This window comes from Hypoxylon fragiforme (genome assembly GCF_022984875.1).
Source record: "Hypoxylon fragiforme strain CBS 206.31 chromosome Unknown GGS25scaffold_8, whole genome shotgun sequence".
Classification (NCBI taxonomy): domain Eukaryota; kingdom Fungi; phylum Ascomycota; class Sordariomycetes; order Xylariales; family Hypoxylaceae; genus Hypoxylon; species Hypoxylon fragiforme.
Genome location: NW_026054763.1, coordinates 2450390 through 2472162, shown reverse-complemented (window position 1 = coordinate 2472162; position 21773 = coordinate 2450390). Strand labels below are relative to the sequence as shown.

Genomic DNA, 21773 nt, shown 5'->3' with positions numbered 1-21773 from the left:
CCCACGGGCTTAAGCCGCCATGAACAGCTACGAATTTGTTATCAAACACCAAGGGGCTCTTAACCAGTGTCTTGATACTTCAGCCTCGATTCCAGAAGTATACTTACTGCTCGAGCCTAGACATGCGCAGCGCAACTAGAGTGTTTCTCTGAACGCTTGGGTTACTATGAGATATACGGGGATATTACCGGTATGGAAGTATATCTATCTTTTGAGTCCCCTATAATATGTTGCCTTGCGAAGTACAGGCATTGATTGCGAAACTTCAGCCGCGAAGTCGCACATTTATGCCTATATTTCAACTAGAAAGCCTCCTCTTTGGAAATCAATCATGTCTGCGAAACTCTTCAGGCCCGTATTGGGCAATGGGTAGACCTTTGGATAGTCGCCAACATAGACAAAACCATATCAAGTGTTGCAGGGTGAACTGCAACCAAAAGGAAGGAAGAAGCATGGAAGAAAGCTTGGTTTATTCCAGACTACTATGGCGCTGTGCCAATATCTAGGGCAGGCCTAGTGGAGTTAATGGCACCTGCAACATCACCTGGACAAGCTATAGACCTGGTACTCGTTTCTCGAGGAAGATACTAGGACATAGAGATACCTCTGGAAAACCAAATGATCTTCGTCTTGAGACTACCTAGGCACCAAGATAATTGCCTACTAGGTAGATGCCTAACAGTTAGTAAGATATGCCATGTCTCATTTCAGCGTCCCCAGGACTTGAACGATTATCATCCCTCATCCCCTACTAGGCAGGTACGCATCAGCTTCTCTAATATTCGAGATCAGCCACAGTTGCTTTGTCCACGGAAAAAGAACTAAGCATCGCATATTAAAGTCGAAACAGTCGATATTCCACGAGAGTCGATTGCCTATGGCGCTTGCTGAGATATTTGACTTGGAACGGTACAGGCCAGCGTGTGTCCTGTGAGTATCACCACGCGCCTTTCTTATGGGACAACAAGATTCGAGCAGCCTAAACGACACGTACAATGGCATGTTTGATGATGATCAGGCAATCATTCTCTCCTTTGTAGAGACCACTCTCTATATTGGCCAAGCTATGCGTATATAGTTGCTAGCTCAATATGTTGGAATATTCAACCACATATGTACCTCCGCAAAACCAACTATTCGGAACGTACAATATTTCGTAACGAAAGAAGCTTGGCACATATCGCAAAATTGTTGCCTCATAGTCATTGTTATTCGGTTGTAAACACCAGGAAGCATGTCGGATCATGTGACTGGGAAGATCCTTTGCGCGCCTAAGCACGGGACAGAAGATGATGCATGCCGTTTTGTGCATCTGGATTCATATCAAGGGCCGACCGATCAGGATTTGCCCAATATCAGAGGGCTGACCAACCTACAACTTCGCCACAACGAGTTGTTGAGCGGCGATGTTATTGAAAGGGCCCTGGCAGGCTACCACCGTGGACTCCCAGAAAAGGTTCAGCAGAGGGTTCACCTAGGAAGTACTTCTATCGCAGGACTATTCACAACCCATGAGAGCGATAATTACAGAAGCGCACTTGCTGCCAGTTATAAATCCTTCTTTGCAGCCTTTAGTAATAACGAAATCTCTTTATGGCCAATCAATTGGGAAGACAGACATTGGATATTGTTAGTCATACTAAAGAGGGACGTAAATCCCGGTGGTCAGATAGAGTCTCCGGCGAGTAGGATACAGCGGAGAAATAGAAAATGGACCAGCATCGTTCAAGTTGGCCTGTGCGACTCTTATAGTCTTCAGCCTGATGCAAGTCAGAGCTCTGGTATAATCTTTGCCAGGTTGGAGAGAATATTCGAGGTGTACGGCTTTGTGTTTGCACAAAATTATCGACGTAAGATATGGGTGCCCTATCAAACCGACAGTTGGAGTTGCGGCCTTCGGGTGTACTCGGCAGCGAAACAGATGATGGACCGACTCGTAAATGTGGTGGCGAGGACCCCCGATGCTGGGGCCAATTTTTGGCGACCGACGCTTGGGTGGTTTAACCCAGACTCTGTGCGGTCAGAGATGATCAACTTGAACATTTCTGAGGCTATTTTGGAACTGAATTACCAGGCACGACATTCGATTGAGCTAATCAATACTGTTAAAGATGACAATGGCATCCAGGTCGACGCGGGAGTGCTTATGCGACCGCCTAGAGACACCAAGTATGAGGTAGATTTTCCTCCAGCTAGAGAAGAAAATCCCCAGGATGAGCAGGACGCCCAAACGACCGACGAACTTGTTGACGTGTCTTGTAGAAACCCCCAAAAATTGCAAGCAGCTCGTGAAAACCCCGTGGGAGATACCAGCGGAGTACGGCGACGAGATCAGACTGGTAACAAACGAAGACGCCCTCATGATGCTCAGGCGGCTCTGAAAGATAACGGTGAGAAGATTCCCCAGGACACAGACGAGAAGCCAAACAAGAGAAAAAAGATCGACGGTGAAGAAACCTCCGCAAATAAGCCGGAAGTACAGCCAATACCGGTTTCCCGGGATCCTCCTTCTTCTTCAACGCCCGGAAATACAGTCGCACAACGAATGGAACAACGAATGGAGAGATTACGACGACTGATGAGTGAGGTGCAAAGTTCGGATTCTTCAGCAACTTCACGCGTAACGGGCACTTCTTCGTCTGCGGCCGAAACTACAACTAATAAACGAACACCAGGGTGGCGAAAAGATCACTTCAGAAACAAGATTTTGGCAGCGTCGGGACCGCCAGCAAGTGTGCCGGATCCTCCTTCTTCACCTACGCCTAGAAAACCTTTGCTAGTGCCCGGAGATCCAACTTTTCAGCGCCCACCAGTAAGGCCAAGTGCGCAAAATACATCTTCACCGGCGCCCGCAGGTGAAGGATCAAGGCAGAGAGGACCAAGGCGGCCAACTGCTCTTGGCCCACCATTCAGGCCAAGTGCGCGAAATGCCTTTTCTACGCCTGCGCCTGCGCCTGTAAGCTTTCCACCGAGACCAAGCCGGCCAAGCAGGGACGGAACTACAAGCGCTCCCAAACCTCAGAGACCAAGCCAGCTAAACAGGGACGGAACTACAAGCGCTCCCAAACCTCAGAGACCAAGCCAGCTAAACAGGGACGGAGCTATAAGCAATCCTAAACCTTGAAGTACGCCAGGCATGCCCACGCTCCTTAGGAGTAATCCACGATCGGCGGAATGGTGGAAAACGTGAGTCCAGCGAGACAATTCGTGGCCAGAAAACCCATCAGTTTGGGGCCCAGCTTCTTTGCCGTTGCCTGAACCTCCTTCCTCGTCGCCAGGCACGTAAGGGCTGAGGTAGGTTGAGGTAGATGTGAACGTCGCTAGGAAGGGTACGAATGTCAAAAGTGCTATGTAGGATCTACAAGATGAGGCCTTCTGCAGGTTATCTTGTGTTTTATGGTTGTCATAGTTTTCATAGTTGTCATGGTTGTCATGGTTGTTTATGCTAGTGCTTAGCAATACTATTATCTTTGCCAATATGCAGTTATTCGACAGTAGGAGGTGTGGTTCGGAGATCAATCAAAGCTTCAAGTATTAAAAGAATGAAAGGTGTTATGATATAGGTACCTCGAGTAGTTACTGACATTTGGTGTAGGTAGTAGTACTAGTACGAGGTGGACATGTAGTTGAAGGTGTGAAGCTACTAGGTTAGGTATTACCCCGGTAGTCCGTGCTAAACTATTGTAGTTCCACAGACTGGAAGCTTAACCTTACGTAATATACTTCGTCCAATGCTCTACAAACTTCAATATTATTCCGTTCTTTTTAGTTACTTCAATGTTTCTTACATTTTCCCATATACTTTTGTCTCGCCGACCACCCCATTTCGTATGGCCACTTTGCATCCCCTTCTTCATTGGTTTCCTCTCTGCATATCACTTCGAATCCCAATATTATTATTGTCTCTTTCCCTTTTCCAGAATTAAAATTAGAAAAAAGGGAAAGTAACGGCATTGGTAAAATAACAAGATGGATGACTTTGATAGAGACTCGAATGCAAGCTCTGATAATGATCGTGATGATGATATCATGATTCAGGATGGTGACGGTGACGGCGATGGCGATGGCGATGTAGAGGGCGATGACGACAATGAGAACGAAAACAACGACCACGACGAAGACGACAATGACAATGACAATGAGAACGAGGACGAGGAAGATGACGAACAAGACCAAGATCACGACGACGATGATGATCCCCCAGATCATCGGCAGTCCAATGGTGTTTCTAACCCCACCGTTACTCGAACCTCGGCTACTCCAGGTCCTCTTGCAACTCCCAAGTGGAAGCCAAGGATCCGTCCCGAAGTCCTCACTGCCTCGACATACGATATCGTTCCGACCATGGCAGCTCCCATGGCTACCAGCGTCAACGCCATTGCCATCACTCCCGATCTACGCTATTGGATGACCGGCGGAAGTGATGGATACATCAGGAAATACGACGGTCCCGCCACCATCAATGGCAAGACTCTTTTAACAGTGGCACAAAGGCACCCCTTCGTTGACTCGGTTACCAAGGCAGGCGTACTGATGTCGTATTGGGAGAATGCTGAACCCCAACCCGCTGTACGCCAAGAGGACTTGGTTCTTAGCCCTGTCTACAGTCTCGCCGTCCACTCCCAGGCCCTATGGCTGCTATCCGGTCTCGAGAGTGGAGGTATCAACCTCCAAAGTGTGCGCCACGACGAGGGCAAGCGTATTACATGCTTAAAGAAGCATAACAATGCTGTTAGCGTGCTAACCCTTTCCCCCGATGAGAAGAGTGTGCTCAGCGGGAGCTGGGACAAGAATATTTTCGACTGGGATCTAAACACGGGGCAGGTCTCGCGCCAGTTTGACGGAGCCGGGGGACAGGTATCAGCTATTGAGATACGGCCGATGGGAGGGGTGCCGGTCCCTCCAGAAGCCAGTGAGGAGGAAATTCTAAGCGACACATTCTTCAGCAATAATGCCCATCCAGGATTGGGCGACGACTTCAAACTTGAAGCTGACGACGGGTTTGATACAGGTCCAAGTAATGGCATCAACGGGGTGGGAATCAATGGGGTATCAGGACAGGCAGCTGGAGGGAGAGATGGTATGGCTGATGGCCAAGGAAGCCCCACACATGATAGTCTCTTTGGTGGTAGTCCCACCGGCGGATCGGATCTGTTTGGTGATGGTGACGGAATGGGGGCCTTTGGAGGGGATGATGACAACGAATTTTCTCGAGCTATGATGCAAGACTCGGCCCAGGATACCGACATAACCATGGGGGACTATGGTATGTCCAGTTCGAGCTTTGTTCCCGAGTCTGGCCAGGCGCCACCTCCTGTCCAACATCTTCCAGATTCAATTCCAGCTGATTCCACCCTTTTTGGCGGCGATAATGCTATAAGCTCCTTTGACAACGACCCTAACCACGACCCCTCATCTCTTCCTCTGCCTGACTTTTCGATCCCAACTACGGCTGACACCTCGTTTCAAACTCAACCGGAAGGCCTTTCGCAATCGGTAGCGCAGGGATTTTCGGGAGGTGCACCCCAGTCTCCATCAATGCTTTTTGGTGCGGTGCCACCAACACATCATGACTTGGCGCAAACTTCGGATAGCACTTTTCTCTCGGCTTCTATCGATGGGACTCTACGAATTTGGGATCGGAGGGTGCCGAATCCTGTGGCGCGTATTGGAAGTAGGCCTGGTGTTCCTCCTTGGTGCATGGGTGTATGCTGGAGCCCGGACGGTAATTGGATCTATGCTGGACGAAGAAACGGCACGGTGGAAGAATTTAGCGTACAGAAAGCTAGGGGGGGACGCGTAGGTTGGCACCCAGAACGAGTTTTCAAGTTCCCGGGTGGCAGTGGCCCAGTAAGCTGCGTTCGGCCCATGGCCAATGGAAGACACTTGGTTTGTGCATCCTACGACATTCTTCGACTCTACGATACTCGGTCTGTCCACAATACTAAGCATACACCACCTCCTTTTCTAATCATCCCCGGTCCACCACGTGCCGGCGTCATCTCGAGCCTGTATATCGACCCCTCTAGCCGCTTCATGTTGTCCGCAGCGGGGAATCGAGGCTGGGAAGGGACAACTACGGAGGTGCTTATCGGGTACGAGATCAACGTGCCCCCATCTTAAATTCACCCTTGCACGATTTATAGCTTGTGGGTGTGGTAAGACTACCTACCTAAGCACCCACGGTAGTTCTCACTAGCGCTGTGTCGATCCCTATTGTCGACTTACATATTTACCAACAATTCTTTTTTTTTTCTCTCCTTTTCTTTTATATACCGGCTGGTTCATGGGGGGGCGCATTTGGAAAAAGGAAGATACCCTGTTTCCTTATTTTTTATTTTTTTTTCACTTGCCATGGTTTGCGCTTGGCTTTGGCTTTGGGGTCGTGGTTGGATTTAGCATGTAGTGGTCGTGACGAATAACATTGGTTCAAGGAAGAAGAGTTGGGAGTTGGTGGTCTGGTCGGCTCAGTACCTGCCTACATACCTGATAGGTAGGTGGGTGTTGATGAGTGGGAGATGGATATTACCCACTACATTGAGTACCTAGCTACTACCTAAGTAGCGCTTTATTCGTTGTTGGTACTACATGCCTACCATTGATGTCTCCCTTTTTTTGCTACATACATGATACGTGCTTTGTACTTGATTCCCGTGATTGTGTAGTGGGGATTGCGTGGTATAGGTATGTTGGTAGGTAGATACTCATGTGCCTGGTGTGTAACTTAATTGCATATTTTGCAGTAGGTTAGGTACATTTTGAAAGGATGGGACAAAAATACCTATCACAAACATTGTGTATGACATTGAGGTGCGTACGTAGGTAGGTATGTATGTACAGCATATAGCGTACTACATAGGTAGATACATGGGTGTGCCAGGTCTAGAAAGGGTATCTACCTACCTACCTACCTAATATGACATAGGTATATATAGGTATCTAAATAGCTACATAGGTGCATACATAGTAGATACCTAGGGTAGACGAACTTTTTCATACGTTTATACCTAACCTACCTAGATATGTATCTAAGTAATCTGCCTCACACCACATCATATCATACACAGTCCACGTTTCGAGTAGCAAATAGATAATATATCCGTAGGTACCCAAAAACATCAACATCCACACCCCTATCCATGCCCATATCCATATCCATGGATACCTAGGTATATATGTGATACGGTACATCAACATCCCATACTACCCCTACCTCCCTAGCTTAAGTAACTGACCACCTCAGCAACAAGGAAGCAGCAGCAGGTCCCCAAACCCCCCATTCCCTCTTTAACCAGCTTGGTAAATAGCCAGCGCATTAACATGCGGGTTAATAAGCGAGAGATTAAACGGCGTAACAAAGAGATCCGTGTCCGTGATCGCGAGGAAAATCGTGCCGTTGATAGCGGGGTCGCCGGCGTAGGTGGAGATGTTGGGCTGGATGGCGATGGCGGTGTTGCCGCGGATGTTGCGGAGGGGCGCGTAAGTGACGTTGAGCTGGGAGACGAAGGCGGCGAAGCGGGGGGTCCCCGCCGACGTGGTGGTCACGTAGCTGTTGTTGGGCCCCGTGCGGCCGCCGGGGTTGTCCCACTGCAGGAAGACCTGGCGCCCGGGGTACGAGAGCGGGTTGGTGCGGTTCTGGGTGATGGCGGGGGCGCAGTCCTCGGCGCCGTCGATGCCGTTGACGGCGTAGAGGCACGCGTCGGCGTTGGTGATGTTGCTGCTCTCGAGAGAGTTCGCGTACGCGCTCGTCGTCTCGTTCCAAACTTGGGAGCCGTTGATGCGGGCTGGGTTCGGTTGGTTGAGGATGCGTAGGGGAGGAAAGTTCTGCCAGATCAGACGAGTCTGGTTTGCGCGGCAGGATGAGATGTAGGGCGCGAGGAGAGTCCAGGCCCAGGATTGCGGGATACCGATCTCGAACCACACGGGCATGGGGAAAAGCCCGTCGAACTGGCGGAAGATCATCTGCTGTCGAGCTTCGGTGGTGATGGACTGCAGGAGTATCTGGGCCGTCTCACGAGAATCCAAGTGGTTTAGGAAACCGAGAACACCGGATTCTCCCCATCGAGTCAACTTCTGGTTGAAGTCGATGAACTCCCGCACGGTCGAAACCGGGTAGTTATAAGTGCACTGGACTGGTGCCTGGGGACCAAGCATGTTGGTCAAGGCCGTAGCATGACCAATCTCTTGATCTGCCATAAACTGAAGAAGGAATCGGTCTTCGGCATGTAACCCGGCAGCGTCGAATTCATCAACAGAGAAGTGAGAGAGTCCCCATTGGAAAAGGTCAAGTTCAATCCATTCCTGATAAAGGGCCAGCGCCACAGATTGATAGTCAAAATCGCTAATTACACGATAGACCGGTTCCGATCCGTTAGTCCCTAAGCCGCCACCTGGGGTGTACGGCGCAGGTTGCGGCTGATGAAGCCTGCCATCCGCTTGATACCTTAGCTTGAATGGCTCGGGAGGCTTTGCCGCAATAGAAGCGGCCGTGACAGTAGTCGATAGCGCGCCTATGGTAGTGGGAAAGGGGCCGGTAAAGCGGCCGTGTGAAGTAACATTCGTGTGGGAAACCACTGGGACCGTCGTCGAGGCGGCCGATGTAATAGTGGTTGTGGCGTCGGAAACAAATGGAACAGCAAGAGAATGAGGCACGATGAGTGCCAGAACGCTGGCGCTTATCAGAATTGTCGAAGAAGCCATAATTGCTACTTCCCTGGTTCACAATCTCACGGTTTCACTGTTGTAAGCTTGGCTATAAGATTTAAAGACAACTCCAGAGGTGTGAGAAAGAAATGAGGAGATTATATAGGAAGTTCGCAAACACCCTAAACTCCACGTACCTTAACGAGCAATGACGAGTTTAAGGCACTTTCAACTCCACGAACAACCCCTTCACCTTCTCGGCAGCGTCATTTTTGGACCCTGAGTCACGCAACGCGGAGCTCGAGGAGAAGCTTTTCGTAGGGGACTTGATCAGCCAGGAATAGGATTGTAGCGGAGGAAAGCCATAACATGTGGTGATGGCTGCGTTACGCAATCTAAGCGTAGTCGAATTTTTACATCACGAATAGTGACATTGTCTTTTTGCTTCTTCTTTGGCGCCATCTGCCACCATAGAAGAGGAGGGAAATCCTGCAATAGTTCGCTCACCGTTCGTCTTTTGGTCGAGAGGGTGGAAGAGTATTCCCAGACTTGCATGACATATTCGTCATGAAGAGAATAAACTGCGAGGCAGTACAGCATATTGGCTGACGCAGCCCACTTAAAGCTGCATATGCGAGAAAGGGGTACCCAGCTCAGCGCTAATATGAACAGAACCTAATTTTCATCAACACTCCTGGAGAATGAGGTTGAGAACTTCACATGTGGTAGGGTTAGACAGCGAGGTGAGGGCCCATATATGCCGTCGTAGCTCGAAAGACATTGCAATAAATCGTCAGTGACTAGCATTGCCAAACTTGGGGTCTTTCACATGGATAGGATTTGCTAGATATCCATGTCTGTCAACGGTGCATATTCTCTTTTGACACCTCGAGATGCATGCTCGGCATAGTGGTCAAAGTCTGAGTTGGGATCTACCCCCTCGTCTCCCTTTGCTATTGCATGACTAGAGAGATCCGATATTCTGTTTCATCTCCGTGTTTTGGTAGATAGTGTAGAAAATGGTGACGTTGTCCAGCTGCATGCAGCCAGTGAGATGCTTCAATGGGCCGAGGCAGGTGGCTGCAGTATATGCACCGGGGCCGTGCCGGTAACGTTGAGCCAATGACAAAATACTACATGCTAATATGCTCATTTTCTAATAGAGCAAGTGGCGCAACAACATGTGACAGTGTCGTAGGGCCATACGTAGGTGCCTTTATCCCGACTTAGAATTTAGGTACAGCTTCAATTGCTCGGGGGATGCAAGGGCAATGTTGAAGGTGAGTTCCACGAAATGGTCAATAATTAGGTAGGCATGATTAGTAGATTGTGATCGGAATGGGTGTGTGAGATGTCATCCTTGTGCGAAGGATGAACAGTTAAGGATGAACAGTTGAGGATGAACAATTGACTACAATTAAGGATGAACGATTAAGAATCACGGGTGGAGATCTATGTAGTTACTGCGATGTCCAATTGAATTGAAGTAAACAACAGCAGGGGTACCCACTTCTTAGTCATCCATGGATGTGACACGGCGGCAGTCTCCTGCCATGCACATATGTACATTCCACCTGAAAATCATGCAACTAAAACAATCTACCCTACATACCTATGTAGCCTAATGTAGGGATCATGTATGTACTCATCAATTACCCTTCTTCAATGTTGTCTCCGTTACTGCGTTCATATGGAGGGCCGTCTGGTATTGAGCATTGAACTCATGATATCTCCAGGTCTACCTAGGTATAATTCCTACCCATCCTGAGAAGAGGCAAACGGGAGAGCAACTGCTTAACTACCTAGGTAACTTGAATATTGTAACAACATTCAGTGGCTGCTATCTGCATATCACCTAAGTATGTAAGTAGGTAGGTGCTATCATTGGTAATGATCTACCAGCCATGTACTACATATGTATGTAGAAGGAGTTCCCAGGCCTTCACTGTTGAGACCAAGACGGAATGCTACTTTCGAGTACGTGCCGTACTAGGATTCTCCGCAGATTAGGAAGATCAACAAACCAACAAAGCAAAGCATCTGATCTAGGGGTTTGTTCGATATGGACCTCTCCTCCTTTAGGAAGGTCGCAAGCCATTGATTGTATTGATTTCGACCTGAACCCTCGAATTGTCCTCTTCTTCTTCCGGTATCTTTCACCAACATTTGTCGCCAGTTTCCTCTACATATGTAGGTAGGTAAGTTGAGAGACAGTAAGATGACGCGCCGACTGTTCCCCTGGACAACCCCGCAGCAGATTCTCCTCATTCCCCTCATCCTCCCTACCTTAATCCTGTGCGCCGACATCCTCCAGTTCGTTGATCCACTCATTGGCAGTACGAATGGAGGAAATGTATTCGCAGGGGCTACAAGTAAGTTGCTCTCACCTTGAATAAAGTATGTACCTATTTAGAAATATGTAACGCCTAAACAATGTATCATAGAACCTTATGCTCTAGCGAAGCCTGTCGCAGATGTAGATGGCCAGAATACGGGGGGCTTTTCAACTGACGGTTCGAGGGTCACCGGCTTTTCGCCAACACATGATAGCGGCACAGGCGGCAATCCAAGTCTGGGAAACTTCCCCTTGTTTCCGCAACTCTGTCCTGGAGATGAGGTAAACAATTGCAAGTTCTTGATTAGCGACAGAGCTACCCACTATGTCGAAGAGTCCGTCGTCGCCCGCCCAGGCTTCTTTGGGATAGATTTGGAGTCCGGAGTGAAGGCGACAATGACCTCGAGCGAGCATGCGGCTCTATATAGGTTCGAATTTCCAGCCGGAGACGATCAGCATCCCTTGGTACTGCTGGATCTCACAGACCTATGGAAAAGCCGGCAAAATGCCAGCGTCAGCGTAGATCCTAGCAGCGGGAGGCTTAAAGGGAACGGCACGTTCCTCCCAAGTTTTGGAGCCGGATCTTATGTGATGCACTTTTGCGTAGACTTTTTCGGCGGCGAAATCTTCGATAATGGTGTCTGGGTCAATAATCGAGGAGGCACGGAGCCAAAGGAATTGTTCGTCACCCGCGGTTTCAACCTCTTTTACTTAGAGGCTGGCGCATGGGTCAGGTTTAGCGGATTGGCGAACAACACCGTGTCCGCCAGAGTGGCAATCAGCTACATCAGTGAAGACCAGGCGTGCCGACGGGCAGAAGAGGAGATACCTGAGCCTCTCACAGACTTTGACAGACTCGTGGCCGAGACTGAGGACGCGTGGCGGGAAAAACTGAGCCCGGTCTCTATCGATGCTGGCGGTGCGAGCGAAGAGTTCCAGACCAGCTTTTGGAGCGGGCTGTACCGCACGATGATATCTCCCCAGAATTACACGGATGAGAACCCGTACTGGGATAGTGGGATCCCTTACTTTGATTCTTTTTATTGCATTTGGGACTCGTTCCGCGTTCAACATCCGCTCCTTACCATCCTAGATCCGAGCGCCCAGGTTCAAATGGTCAACTCACTCTTGGATATTTATAAGCACGAGGGCTGGCTACCCGACTGTCATATGTAAGGAATTTCGTTATATGTAACAAGGCTCACGGGCTAACCTATAACTAGGTCAATGAGCAATGGCTGGACTCAGGTAAGGACTTGGATATTATTACCTTGGCCCACTCTTGCGATACAAGCTCAATACCACAGAGGTCTCATGGAATGCTGACCCAGTTATCAGGGAGGTTCTAATGCAGATGTCGTTATCGTTGATGCTTACATCAAGAACCTCACAGGAATTGACTGGGACCTGGCGCTAGAGGCAATTATACAAGATGCCGAAGTCGAACCACTAGAGTGGGCGTTTCACGGTCGAGGTGGTTTGCAGAGCTGGAAGGACCTTTCATATATCCCGTATCTGGACTTCGACCCTGTCGGGTTCGGAACGAACTCGCGTAGCATTTCGAGGACCCTGGAATATGCCTATAACGACTACTGCCTTGCTACATTAGCACAGGGGCTGGGGCGAGACGATTTGTACGAGACGTATGTCACGAGGAGCGCTAATTGGCGAAACTTATGGAAATCGGATCAGAACTCGATCATTAACGGCAATGATACATCGTTTTTGGGATTCTTTCAGCCAAAATATCAGAATGGGTCATGGGGATACCAGGACCCTATCGCGTGCTCGGTACTTGCGAGCTTTTGTTCACTTACCACCAATCCTAGCGAAACATTTGAAGCTAGGTTAGTCTCTTGCCCCCCCTTTTTGACGTTGAGTCAATGCTACATAACTGAGAACCCATTTTCATTACAACTGTACAATGAAAGCTAACGCTTTATTTTGATAGTATATGGCAATATCAATTGTAAGTGAATGTGCTATCACACATACTAAACACATCATAAGACTAATAGATGCGTTAGCCTTGTCCCTCAGTCGATGTCGAACTTGATAACACTGATGGGCAGTGAAGAACCTTTTGTTGAGCGTCTCGACTTCTTTCACACATCAGGGCTGGCTGATATCTCTAACGAGCCTGTTTTTTCAACTGTATACCTATACCACTACGCAGGTCGTCCCGGCTTGTCTACTAAGCGGCTGCACACCTATATTCCATCTGCCTTTAATTCAACCCATGGTGGGTTGCCAGGTAACGATGACTCCGGGTCGATGGGTGGGTTCGTGGTATTTGGAATGATCGGACTGTTCCCCATAGCGGGGCAAGATGTGTATCTCATATCAGCACCGTTCTTCCAAGAAGTGAACATCACCAGCCCATTGACAGGGAAGACGGCACAGATCAAGACGGTTGGATTTGGTGCAAGCTACGAGAATATATATATTCAGAGCGTTACCGTCAACGGGCAGCCATGGACCAAATCTTGGATTGGCCACGCGTTCTTCAACGAGGGGTGGATTATGGAGCTGGTGCTGGGAAGCCAGGAGTCTGACTGGGGGACTAAGGTGGAGGATCGACCACCGAGTTGGGGCGACGCAATGTCGTGACGCCTTTGTGGTGTTGATGTTGGGTTATTTTCAACGACAATAGGCTCTCTACCTGGCGTATCGTTAGCTAAGCTACCCAGTAAATAATGACTAATTACAAATTAGGTAATAGAGTGTATTTATACCCTACTTCCCCCTTTATCAACAATTAAAACGATTTACTGGACTGGAGTGAGGTTCCCTCTTCTACAGCCCCCTCTAAGTCAATGTATAGTTAACGTCAACGTCTAGACCGTCCTCATGTTCAAGACAGGCAGTCTCTCATATCATTATAAGTCAAAACTAAACGATATATTACCAGATACCATTATAACTTATGCCAGGCCAGATATATAAAGCCCATATATTCCACAATCTTAGACAACTATATCCTTAATGAAGAACGTGAAGTTTGGTTCGAAGGAGTACCTAGCAAACTTGAGGTCGGCGGTGAGGATATAGCAAGCTGCCAATGTGCAAACGCATCCATTGGAAAACAAAGCATTGCGTCTCTCTGCCCAATGGATCAGTAGATGGCCTTTCATGCTCGTACCCGACTCATGGTTTCGGGTTTATACAGTAGAATAGTGAAGTTCAAGAGCTTTTATGTGAACAAAAGAGTTGGCAACATAGAAGGGAGGCCAATGGGTGAATTAGCCATTGACATGATACCTAGGGTACCTACTTAATGTGATGCCTTAGGTGAACATATACATATATGTACAGCTCGAACTTGGAAGGACCGTCTGGGTAAGGATATAATAAATTAAGCGAGTGTGTATTCCCAAGCCCTCAAGGTTGTAACCTTATGGATAAGGGGGCAACTGCCAGGGCAAGTGCCAGGCACCAAATACTCAGAATCCGCATGGTTAGTTATATTGATATTAGAGAACTGCAGTTACGCGTGAGCACACAACCTTGAATAAACATTAATTACCCTAGTCGATATTTGCCTTTTCTGACAGCCGCAATCCAGAGCCGCAGTCCTCCACAACCGCGATTTAATGTTGACTTCAAAAAGTTTTTTTTCCATATTTGCACCTTCGCACAACTTCAACTTGCTCTCGCTCTCCTCTTGACAACCTTTTTACATGCCTACTTTCCCGCCAACTTTCATCGTCTTCATCACCTTCATATCTTCCAAGTCGAAAACTGTTTATTACCTACCTTCAGAGCTTGTTATTATCTACATAGTACTTGCTCAGCAAGAATATTAGGGTATAGGAAGGTGCTTTCCCTGAACCTACATATCACCAAACACGCATCACACGTCTACTTGGTACACACATAGTAGGACGTGACGTGACGTGTACTTTCCCAGTGAACTTCTCTACATAGCAGAATACTCCCACCTTCCTCTCATCACCGCTCGTCGTCTTCTTACATAGTAGCCAGGCTCCACCTTCAACATTAGGTACCTTAGGCATCCTAGGCAGTACCTGTTGCAGCTGCCATTCCTTCTATAGTACCTGATTGCTTCCCTTCCAGGACCTACCTATCTACCTACCTCGGTCCCTAGTAGGAACACAGATACTTATTTCATACTTTTCCACCGCTGACACCTTCTTTATTTTTTCCACCTGCCAAACATACAACGCACAACCACCACCAACTTCCGCATCTTCTTAGCTCACCTTCTATTCTGCCCTTCTCTTAACCTTTTATCGAACACAAGGTTACATTCTCAATAATTGTCTAGACGATTGTCAAAACTATTATCGACATCGAAATAACCAGGAACGTCCATGAATCATGGCTAGTTCCAGCAACACCGAAAAAGCCGGTGGTCAGGGTGGTCAGGTATGCTATTCTTTTGTTTCCTGTAACATTTCCGTCACATTTCGAGTAATGTTTCGAGTAACCTTACATTCGTTTCATTATGTCACCTGCTAATGATACATTCTTAGAACGAGCTCGAGACCATCAGGCAACACATTCACTTTGAACTTCCGAAGTCAAGTCCTGGCAAAGAATGGCTAGCATATCCGGAGTTACCTACGGGTCGAGAACTCCTGGTTGATTATGCTGGCCCTAAAGATGGCGCGGGACGTGAGCGCGTGTTGCCCAATACCTGGAAAGAACCTTGGCAGAGCAAGAACCAGTATCTTGAGACTCACTATCGCCTGCAGAGAGAGGAAGGACTGAACATGCTTTCCTACTCCATTCAGAAGTATAAGATGGACCCTAATATGAAGGACGATGATGAGACTTGCATTTACACCAAGGTAAAACAAACTGCTTCAAACCATATCATTCCTTCTTGTAGTTACTGACAAGTCTACTTTCTGGTGTCTAGGTTTTTGTCCAAGGCTACCTAATGACCCGTCTCGGTCCTATGTGCAAAGTTCAATTCTCCACAGAGAGATCTGGAAAAAAGATACGTTGGACCCAGACTCGTCGCCTCACTGTAGGCACCCTAGTCGCTATTTCGACTGTTAGTGATGGTTTCAAAACCATCTGTATGCCAGCTGTCATTTCCGATCATCGCATTCGGGATGGATTAGACCAAAACCCCCCCACCATACACTTCCAATGGGCCAACTTGGACGACGCTGTCATTGATCCCAATGAAGAGCTCGTCATGATCGAGACCCGCTATGGCTATTATGAAGCCGTGCGGCATGCTATGATCGGTTTGCAGCATGTTGCGAATACACCGACCCCACTCGACAAGTACCTTGTCCACGCCGACCGAAATGATGGTACTGCAAAGTATGTTGAGAAAAATCCCAAGATGGATGTTCACTCCTTAGTCCATCACATTCCGAACTCGGCGTCTATGTCAAAAACCGAGTTGGATGCAAAGACTTGGAACGTCGAGGAGCCTCTCCGAGACTATCCTGTGCTTGATGGCTTCGACAGTAGCCTGTCTCAATATACTAACTTGGACAATTCCCAGCTTAGTGCTGTACATCGTATTCTCACCAAGGAGCTTGCGATTGTCCAAGGTCCCCCAGGCACAGGCAAGACTTTTACTTCAGTTCAAGCCTTGAAGATCCTCTTGCACTCACAAAGAGGATCGGACAACAACGTCATCATTGTTGCCGCCCAAACGAATCATGCGGTTGACCAACTATTGACTCAACTAATTGATGCGAAATCTAACGTTGTTCGTCTCGGTGGTCGTACCCAAAACGACCTCATTAAGCAGCATAGCATGTATAATCTCCGTCGTCGACGTCGCCATGTACTACCAGGCACGCATCGCGCAGACCGAGATATGAAGACATTGGAGGCTGCACGCAAGAAGAACGTTGCGAAGCTGGAGCACATCATCGACGGCATATTTCCTGATGGCCTAATTGACCCGGAAATCCTTTGCCGTGCGGGCATTATATCGGATGGTCAGCTTGCATCCCTCCAGGGCGAAGATGAATGGGTCACGGAGCCCATTCATTCTGCTCAGCCTCTCGGACTGCTATCACATTGGCTCGGGAACCAACTCGTACGAGTGGAGAAACAATATGAGCAGGACCCTGAATTTCAGGAGGAGGAGGATGATGATAAGGTAGACCTTGACTTGGAGGACTTGGATCTTGAGCTCGACGATTATGTATTCGATGAGGACGAGAATTCCGGTCGGCTCGAAGGCAAATTTCTCCCAATTATGCATTTCTGGACTGGCGCAAATGTTCGAAACCACGCTGCTGATGACATGGCGATCTCCCGAGAAAGTAAAAGTGCGAATCTGTGGGACATTGAACCTAAGTATCGCGGCGCTGTCTATCAGCAATGGCAGAAACAATTACTGTCCTTATATGGTGATAACTTTCGCCACATTCTTGCCGACAATGTCCGTATCACCAAGAATCTCAAGATCAACCGGTGGTACAAGGATACGCAATGCATCAAGGCAGGGCACATCAATATCATCGGCTGCACAACCACAGGCTTGTGCAAATATCGTGGACTACTCGCGGCACTGCGACCGCGAACGATGTTGATCGAAGAGGCTGCCGAAACTCGCGAAGCCAACATTCTTTCCGCCCTCTATGGCTCACTGCAGCAACTTATCCTTGTAGGAGATCACCAACAGCTGGCACCCCATTGCGACACGCCTGGGCTAGCAGATGAGCCATACAATATGCGAATCTCGATGTTCGAAAGGCTTGTCAATCTGAAAATGCCTTTCACCGTACTAAACATGCAACGAAGAATGATTCCTTCGCTTCGCCAAGTGCTAAACCCGTTTTACCCGGCCTTACAGGATCACCCGGTAGTGACAAAAAGCACTTCTCGACCCCCCGTTCCGGGCATGGCCGTGCCATCCTTCTTTTTCAGTCATACTTGGATGGAAGGAATGGATGAGAACCTGAGCAGGTACAACATCCTTGAAGCCGAAATGATCGTGCAGTTCATAGATTATCTTTTGATGAATGGAGTCGAGGCAAACCAGATCACTGTCCTGACCTTCTATCGCGGTCAAAAGAAGAAGATTGCAACCCTGCTCAAGAGTAAGCTTGGAGGACAGTGGGGACAATTCAGTAACATTTTCACTGTGGATTCTTACCAAGGAGAAGAGAATGACATTGTCATTCTATCGTTGGTGCGAAGCAACGGTTACAACGGCCCCCATCAGGCCGGCTTTCTTCAGGACGAGAATCGTGGTGTTGTGTCCATCAGTCGAGCACGTCGGGGCTTCTACATATTTGGCAATATGAGAAATTTGGCATTTGCCAGCGATGCTTCCTTCAGAATGTGGGGGAAGGTCTACGATGTCTTTGCTAAGCAAGGACGATTCAGCGAGAGCTATTTGCCAATCACATGTCAGAAGCACAAGAAAACCACATACATGTCCCATCCTGAAGATTGGGTTAATTGTCACGGCGGCTGTGATGCAGCGTGCCCTGACGTTTTAGAATGTGGCCATGCATGTGGACGTCAATGCCACTGGTAAGCTTCAAGACCTTGTTCCTTTTTTTCCCTCACCCCCCCTCCCCCTTTTGGCTTCAACTGAAATTCCATTGGCCTATATCTAACATCGTTTTCTCTAGGATGCCCCATGAGAACCTCGTCTGCCGAAAACCATGCGAACGGATCCTTAACTGTGGTCATCGTTGCCAGCAGTTATGTGGTGAGCATTGTCTATGCACCTGTGCAGTCTTCACAGGTGCCTTTTCTCATGACGAATTCCGAAGACAAAATGCCACCCTTGAGAGTGGAAATTTGAACCTTGTCTATAACCGAGCCCTCGAAGGCCCATTTATCACCCGCGAAGAGCGTCAAATGGCAGCAGCATCAAAAGAGAAGGAGGACAGAGATCGAGCTCAAGCTCAAGCCCAGCAAGTGCCGTACGGCTATAAAGGTGGCTTAGGGTACAACGGAAGCCGACAAAATACTCACAACCCTCCCAACTTTGTCCATTCAGGGACTGGAAAAGGTTATACCTGGGCTAATTATGATGCCCGCGCCGATGACGAGAGAATTTGGAAACAGGCGATAGAAGCCCAACGCCGTGCTCCGCCGTCGTCGCCCAAGCCAATCCAGGACAGTTTTCGTCAGGTTACGATTGACGAAAATGGCAAGCGTCGTGTTGGAGAAATCATTACTACCGAACACAAAGCTCCGGCGTCTCCCAAAAGAGATGATGGTCTCGTGGCCTTTGACGATAGTGTCAAAGCATTGGCTTTGTTAGAGCCTAAGTCTCTAACTACTTCTAAGCCTATACCTTCCTCTAAGGGTAAAGCTACTCAAATCGCTCCGGGCCACCAGGGCCTTGGATGCCGTCCACAACATCTGGAAGTTGAGGGTACAGCTGCCAATCCTGTCCATCGCCAGCCAGCCGTCACCCATAGCCATCCCGCTTTGGGACGTAAGCGCACAAAGCTAATAAAGTCGCTACAACAATTACAAATTGATGAGGATGAGCCTCATAAGCCCCTATGTGACTCAGCTGAATGGGAATTGGCGAGTGTTTCGCATGTGGTTGCTTCAGAAGCAGAAGTACAGACACCGAACGAAATAGAGGAGGGTGCACTGAACGCAGCAGAGGAGGGTACACTGATCGTGATAGAGGAGGATACACTGAACGAAGCAGAGGAGGGTGGTCAGTCTGAGGATTTGCTTGTTGATATGCAGGAGGAAGACTTGATAAGCTTCTGATTGCTGAACTGCCGGATGGGTAATGGCCTAAGTAAGGCATTGATTACCTAGTTTTACGTGGCATTGAAGTTACGCTGATACTTATTGTTTGCGGTGCTTTGATCAAGATTGTATGTGGCACTGGCTATGGTGGAATATGAGTTGATGGTACCAATGGTTCCGCACATATTCGCTTAGAGCTACGCTGTACACTATAAAAACTCACGATGACCATAATTGAAACATTCTTAGGTCTTTTACAAAACTGCCATGGTTTTATTCATCTGGTGATGAGCAATGCGTTATCTTATATTATGCCAAGGTAAGTCTGGTAATCGTATCACTAATTGATTGACACTCCTTCTCGTCTGGACATGAACAAGATTGGAAGGTGTCGGCGTAGAGGTAAGGGTAGAGTATAGCTAACAGGAAGGAAGTTGAGGCATGTTATGGATAACTAAGTAAGGTGCGTAGCTTTTGATTATCAAATTGGACATTGAATGCTCAGATACATAATTACATAAGTCAATCGGTAGTAAAGTAAGTAGTAAGGGGGAGGTATGTAAGTACGTTTGTGGTTTTCTTTTCCCCGATGGTGAAGTATGTCATGACGTCAAAGGCACATCAGGATAGGGGTATGTAGATCTGGGCATGATGAAAAGTTTCAGATTCAAAGTGTAGGTAGGCACTAGGTTAGATAGGTATGTACTTTTACTGCATATGTCACTACCTATGTAAGGTACCTCGGTAAGTAAGTAAGTAAGTAGCCTAGGTTAGGTATCTTGGTAGAGTTTTTCGAAAGAGTCGATGACGGGATGATGTTGGGTTGGAAAGGGGGGTATAAGTAACTGCGTGGGAGAAGCAAATCTGGAGTTTTGGTGGTTGATGTATGGTGTATGGTGAGTGAGTGAGTATGTACTGACTAGTATATCTCATCCTTATTATTATTGTTACTTTTTGCTGTATTACCTACCACAACAGCCAGATTATCAACACGTTCACACATTAACTCAAAACCTCCGAGCCTACCTACATACGCATAGGTAACGAACGCAGTGGAATGCGTCTTCTCCTCCTCCTCCTCCTCCGCGCACCACCATCCCGCCCCTTATTAGCCTCAGCCACCAGGAGTTTTCTCCCCGTCGTATCTAGGTCACGACTACTTTCTAACAAGATGTCGTCGTCGTCGAGTCCCCCGTTCGAGGCATACCAGATCAAGAACACGACGATCAACGAGGCGCCGGGCGTCAAGTTGTCCGCGGATCAGAGGTTGCTTGTGGGGAGCGTGTTGGATGTAATGCTTATTTTTTCGTTTCTTTTTTTTTTTTTTTTTTTTTCTTGGTCATCATCCAATACCGGGCACCCCTCCCCCCCTCCGCTTCTTCTTTACCACCTACCTATTAAAATAAATAAAAATAAAAAACTAACAGAAAAAAAAAAACAGCTATTCTCAGGCAACCCAACCCTCAAACACCTCGCCCTCTGGTCCCCCTCCGCCCTCTTCGCCGACCCCATCACCAGCGCCGCGGGGTACGACCGCTTCGCCGCGCAGTGGTACGGCCTGCCCGCGCTCTTCCGCCCCATCCAGATACAGAGCCACCGCGTCACGTCGGCCGGCAACCCGATCGAGATGCAGCTGGAGAACAGGTACACGCTGCGGGGCCCGGTCAAGACGGCGCAGACGATCACCTCGGTGGTGAGGATCAGTGTCGGCGGCGACGGGAGGATCGAGAGGCTGGAGGATAGGTGGAATGATAAGTTGCCGGAGGGCGTGGTTAGTGAGGTGAGTTTTTTTTTTAACTTTACTTACTTTGAGAACTGAGTTTGTGGGCTTGTGGCTTGTGGCTTGATGATGACGACGGGGTGGGAGGATGGAAGGTGTCGAGGGTGGATGAGTAGTAATTGGTCGCTAACAAGCTGACAGGCTTTTCGAAAACTAAATGCCATGACCGTTCCCAACTTCGTAACGGTTCCGAAAACTGAGGCGGAAGATCAGAAGCTTAAGGCCGAGCGGGAGAAGGTTGAGTGATCGTATCATAACTTATTATTTGTTAGAGAAATATAATACTTTCTGCTACAACTGTGTACAGACCACTTTCGAAAGTGTGATACATGTGCAATTTTT

The 21773-nt window shown here is 48.2% G+C and overlaps 6 protein-coding genes across 6 annotated transcripts; 5 read left to right on the top strand and 1 right to left on the bottom strand.

The window, feature by feature from the left end:
• Positions 1-623: 623 nt before the first annotated feature.
• GGS25DRAFT_534258 (uncharacterized protein) lies at positions 624-3117 on the top strand (the record flags this gene model as incomplete). Its single annotated transcript, XM_049265747.1, has 2 exons — positions 624-2812; positions 2914-3117. Exons 1-2 carry the CDS (start codon positions 1235-1237, stop codon positions 3115-3117), a joined length of 1782 nt encoding a protein of 593 aa, XP_049114129.1. The 5' UTR covers positions 624-1234.
• Positions 3118-3753: 636 nt separating this feature from the next.
• GGS25DRAFT_426732 (WD40 repeat-like protein) lies at positions 3754-6705 on the top strand. The gene has a single exon (XM_049258613.1). The coding sequence runs from the start codon at positions 3970-3972 to the stop codon at positions 6121-6123; it is 2154 nt and encodes a 717-aa protein (XP_049114128.1). The 5' UTR covers positions 3754-3969; the 3' UTR covers positions 6124-6705.
• Positions 6706-9203, bottom strand: GGS25DRAFT_426735 (ferritin-like domain-containing protein). The gene has a single exon (XM_049258614.1). The coding sequence runs from the start codon at positions 8698-8700 to the stop codon at positions 7288-7290; it is 1413 nt and encodes a 470-aa protein (XP_049114127.1). The 5' UTR covers positions 8701-9203; the 3' UTR covers positions 6706-7287.
• Positions 9204-10228: 1025 nt separating this feature from the next.
• On the top strand, positions 10229-14232 carry GGS25DRAFT_504769 (glycoside hydrolase family 92 protein). Its single transcript, XM_049262163.1, has 6 exons — positions 10229-11015; positions 11088-12150; positions 12202-12226; positions 12317-12825; positions 12930-12947; positions 13006-14232. The coding sequence occupies exons 1-6, from the start codon at positions 10862-10864 to the stop codon at positions 13586-13588; spliced, it is 2352 nt and encodes a 783-aa protein (XP_049114126.1). The 5' UTR covers positions 10229-10861; the 3' UTR covers positions 13589-14232.
• Positions 14233-15319: 1087 nt separating this feature from the next.
• On the top strand, positions 15320-19702 carry GGS25DRAFT_534256 (P-loop containing nucleoside triphosphate hydrolase protein; the record flags this gene model as incomplete). Its single annotated transcript, XM_049265746.1, has 4 exons — positions 15320-15367; positions 15475-15792; positions 15864-18460; positions 18562-19702. The coding sequence occupies 4 exons, from the start codon at positions 15320-15322 to the stop codon at positions 19667-19669; spliced, it is 4071 nt and encodes a 1356-aa protein (XP_049114125.1). The 3' UTR covers positions 19670-19702.
• A 1120-nt stretch (positions 19703-20822) lies between these two features.
• GGS25DRAFT_524852 (uncharacterized protein) lies at positions 20823-21677 on the top strand (the record flags this gene model as incomplete). The annotated part of the gene is made up of 3 exons (XM_049264681.1): positions 20823-20942; positions 21093-21431; positions 21573-21677. 3 exons carry the CDS (start codon positions 20823-20825, stop codon positions 21675-21677), a joined length of 564 nt encoding a protein of 187 aa, XP_049114124.1.
• Between the last annotated feature and the right edge of the window lie 96 nt (positions 21678-21773).

Coding starts and splice junctions, on each gene's coding strand:
- GGS25DRAFT_426732 (XM_049258613.1), top strand. CDS start 3,970: ATGGATGACTTTGATAGAGACTCGAATGCAAGCTCTGATAATGATCGT.
- GGS25DRAFT_504769 (XM_049262163.1), top strand. CDS start 10,862: ATGACGCGCCGACTGTTCCCCTGGACAACCCCGCAGCAGATTCTCCTC. Junction 11,016..11,087: donor TGTATTCGCAGGGGCTACAA/GTAAGTTGCTCT, acceptor AATGTATCATAG/AACCTTATGCTCTAGCGAAG. Junction 12,151..12,201: donor TGGCTACCCGACTGTCATAT/GTAAGGAATTTC, acceptor ACCTATAACTAG/GTCAATGAGCAATGGCTGGA.
- GGS25DRAFT_426735 (XM_049258614.1), bottom strand. CDS start 8,700: ATGGCTTCTTCGACAATTCTGATAAGCGCCAGCGTTCTGGCACTCATC.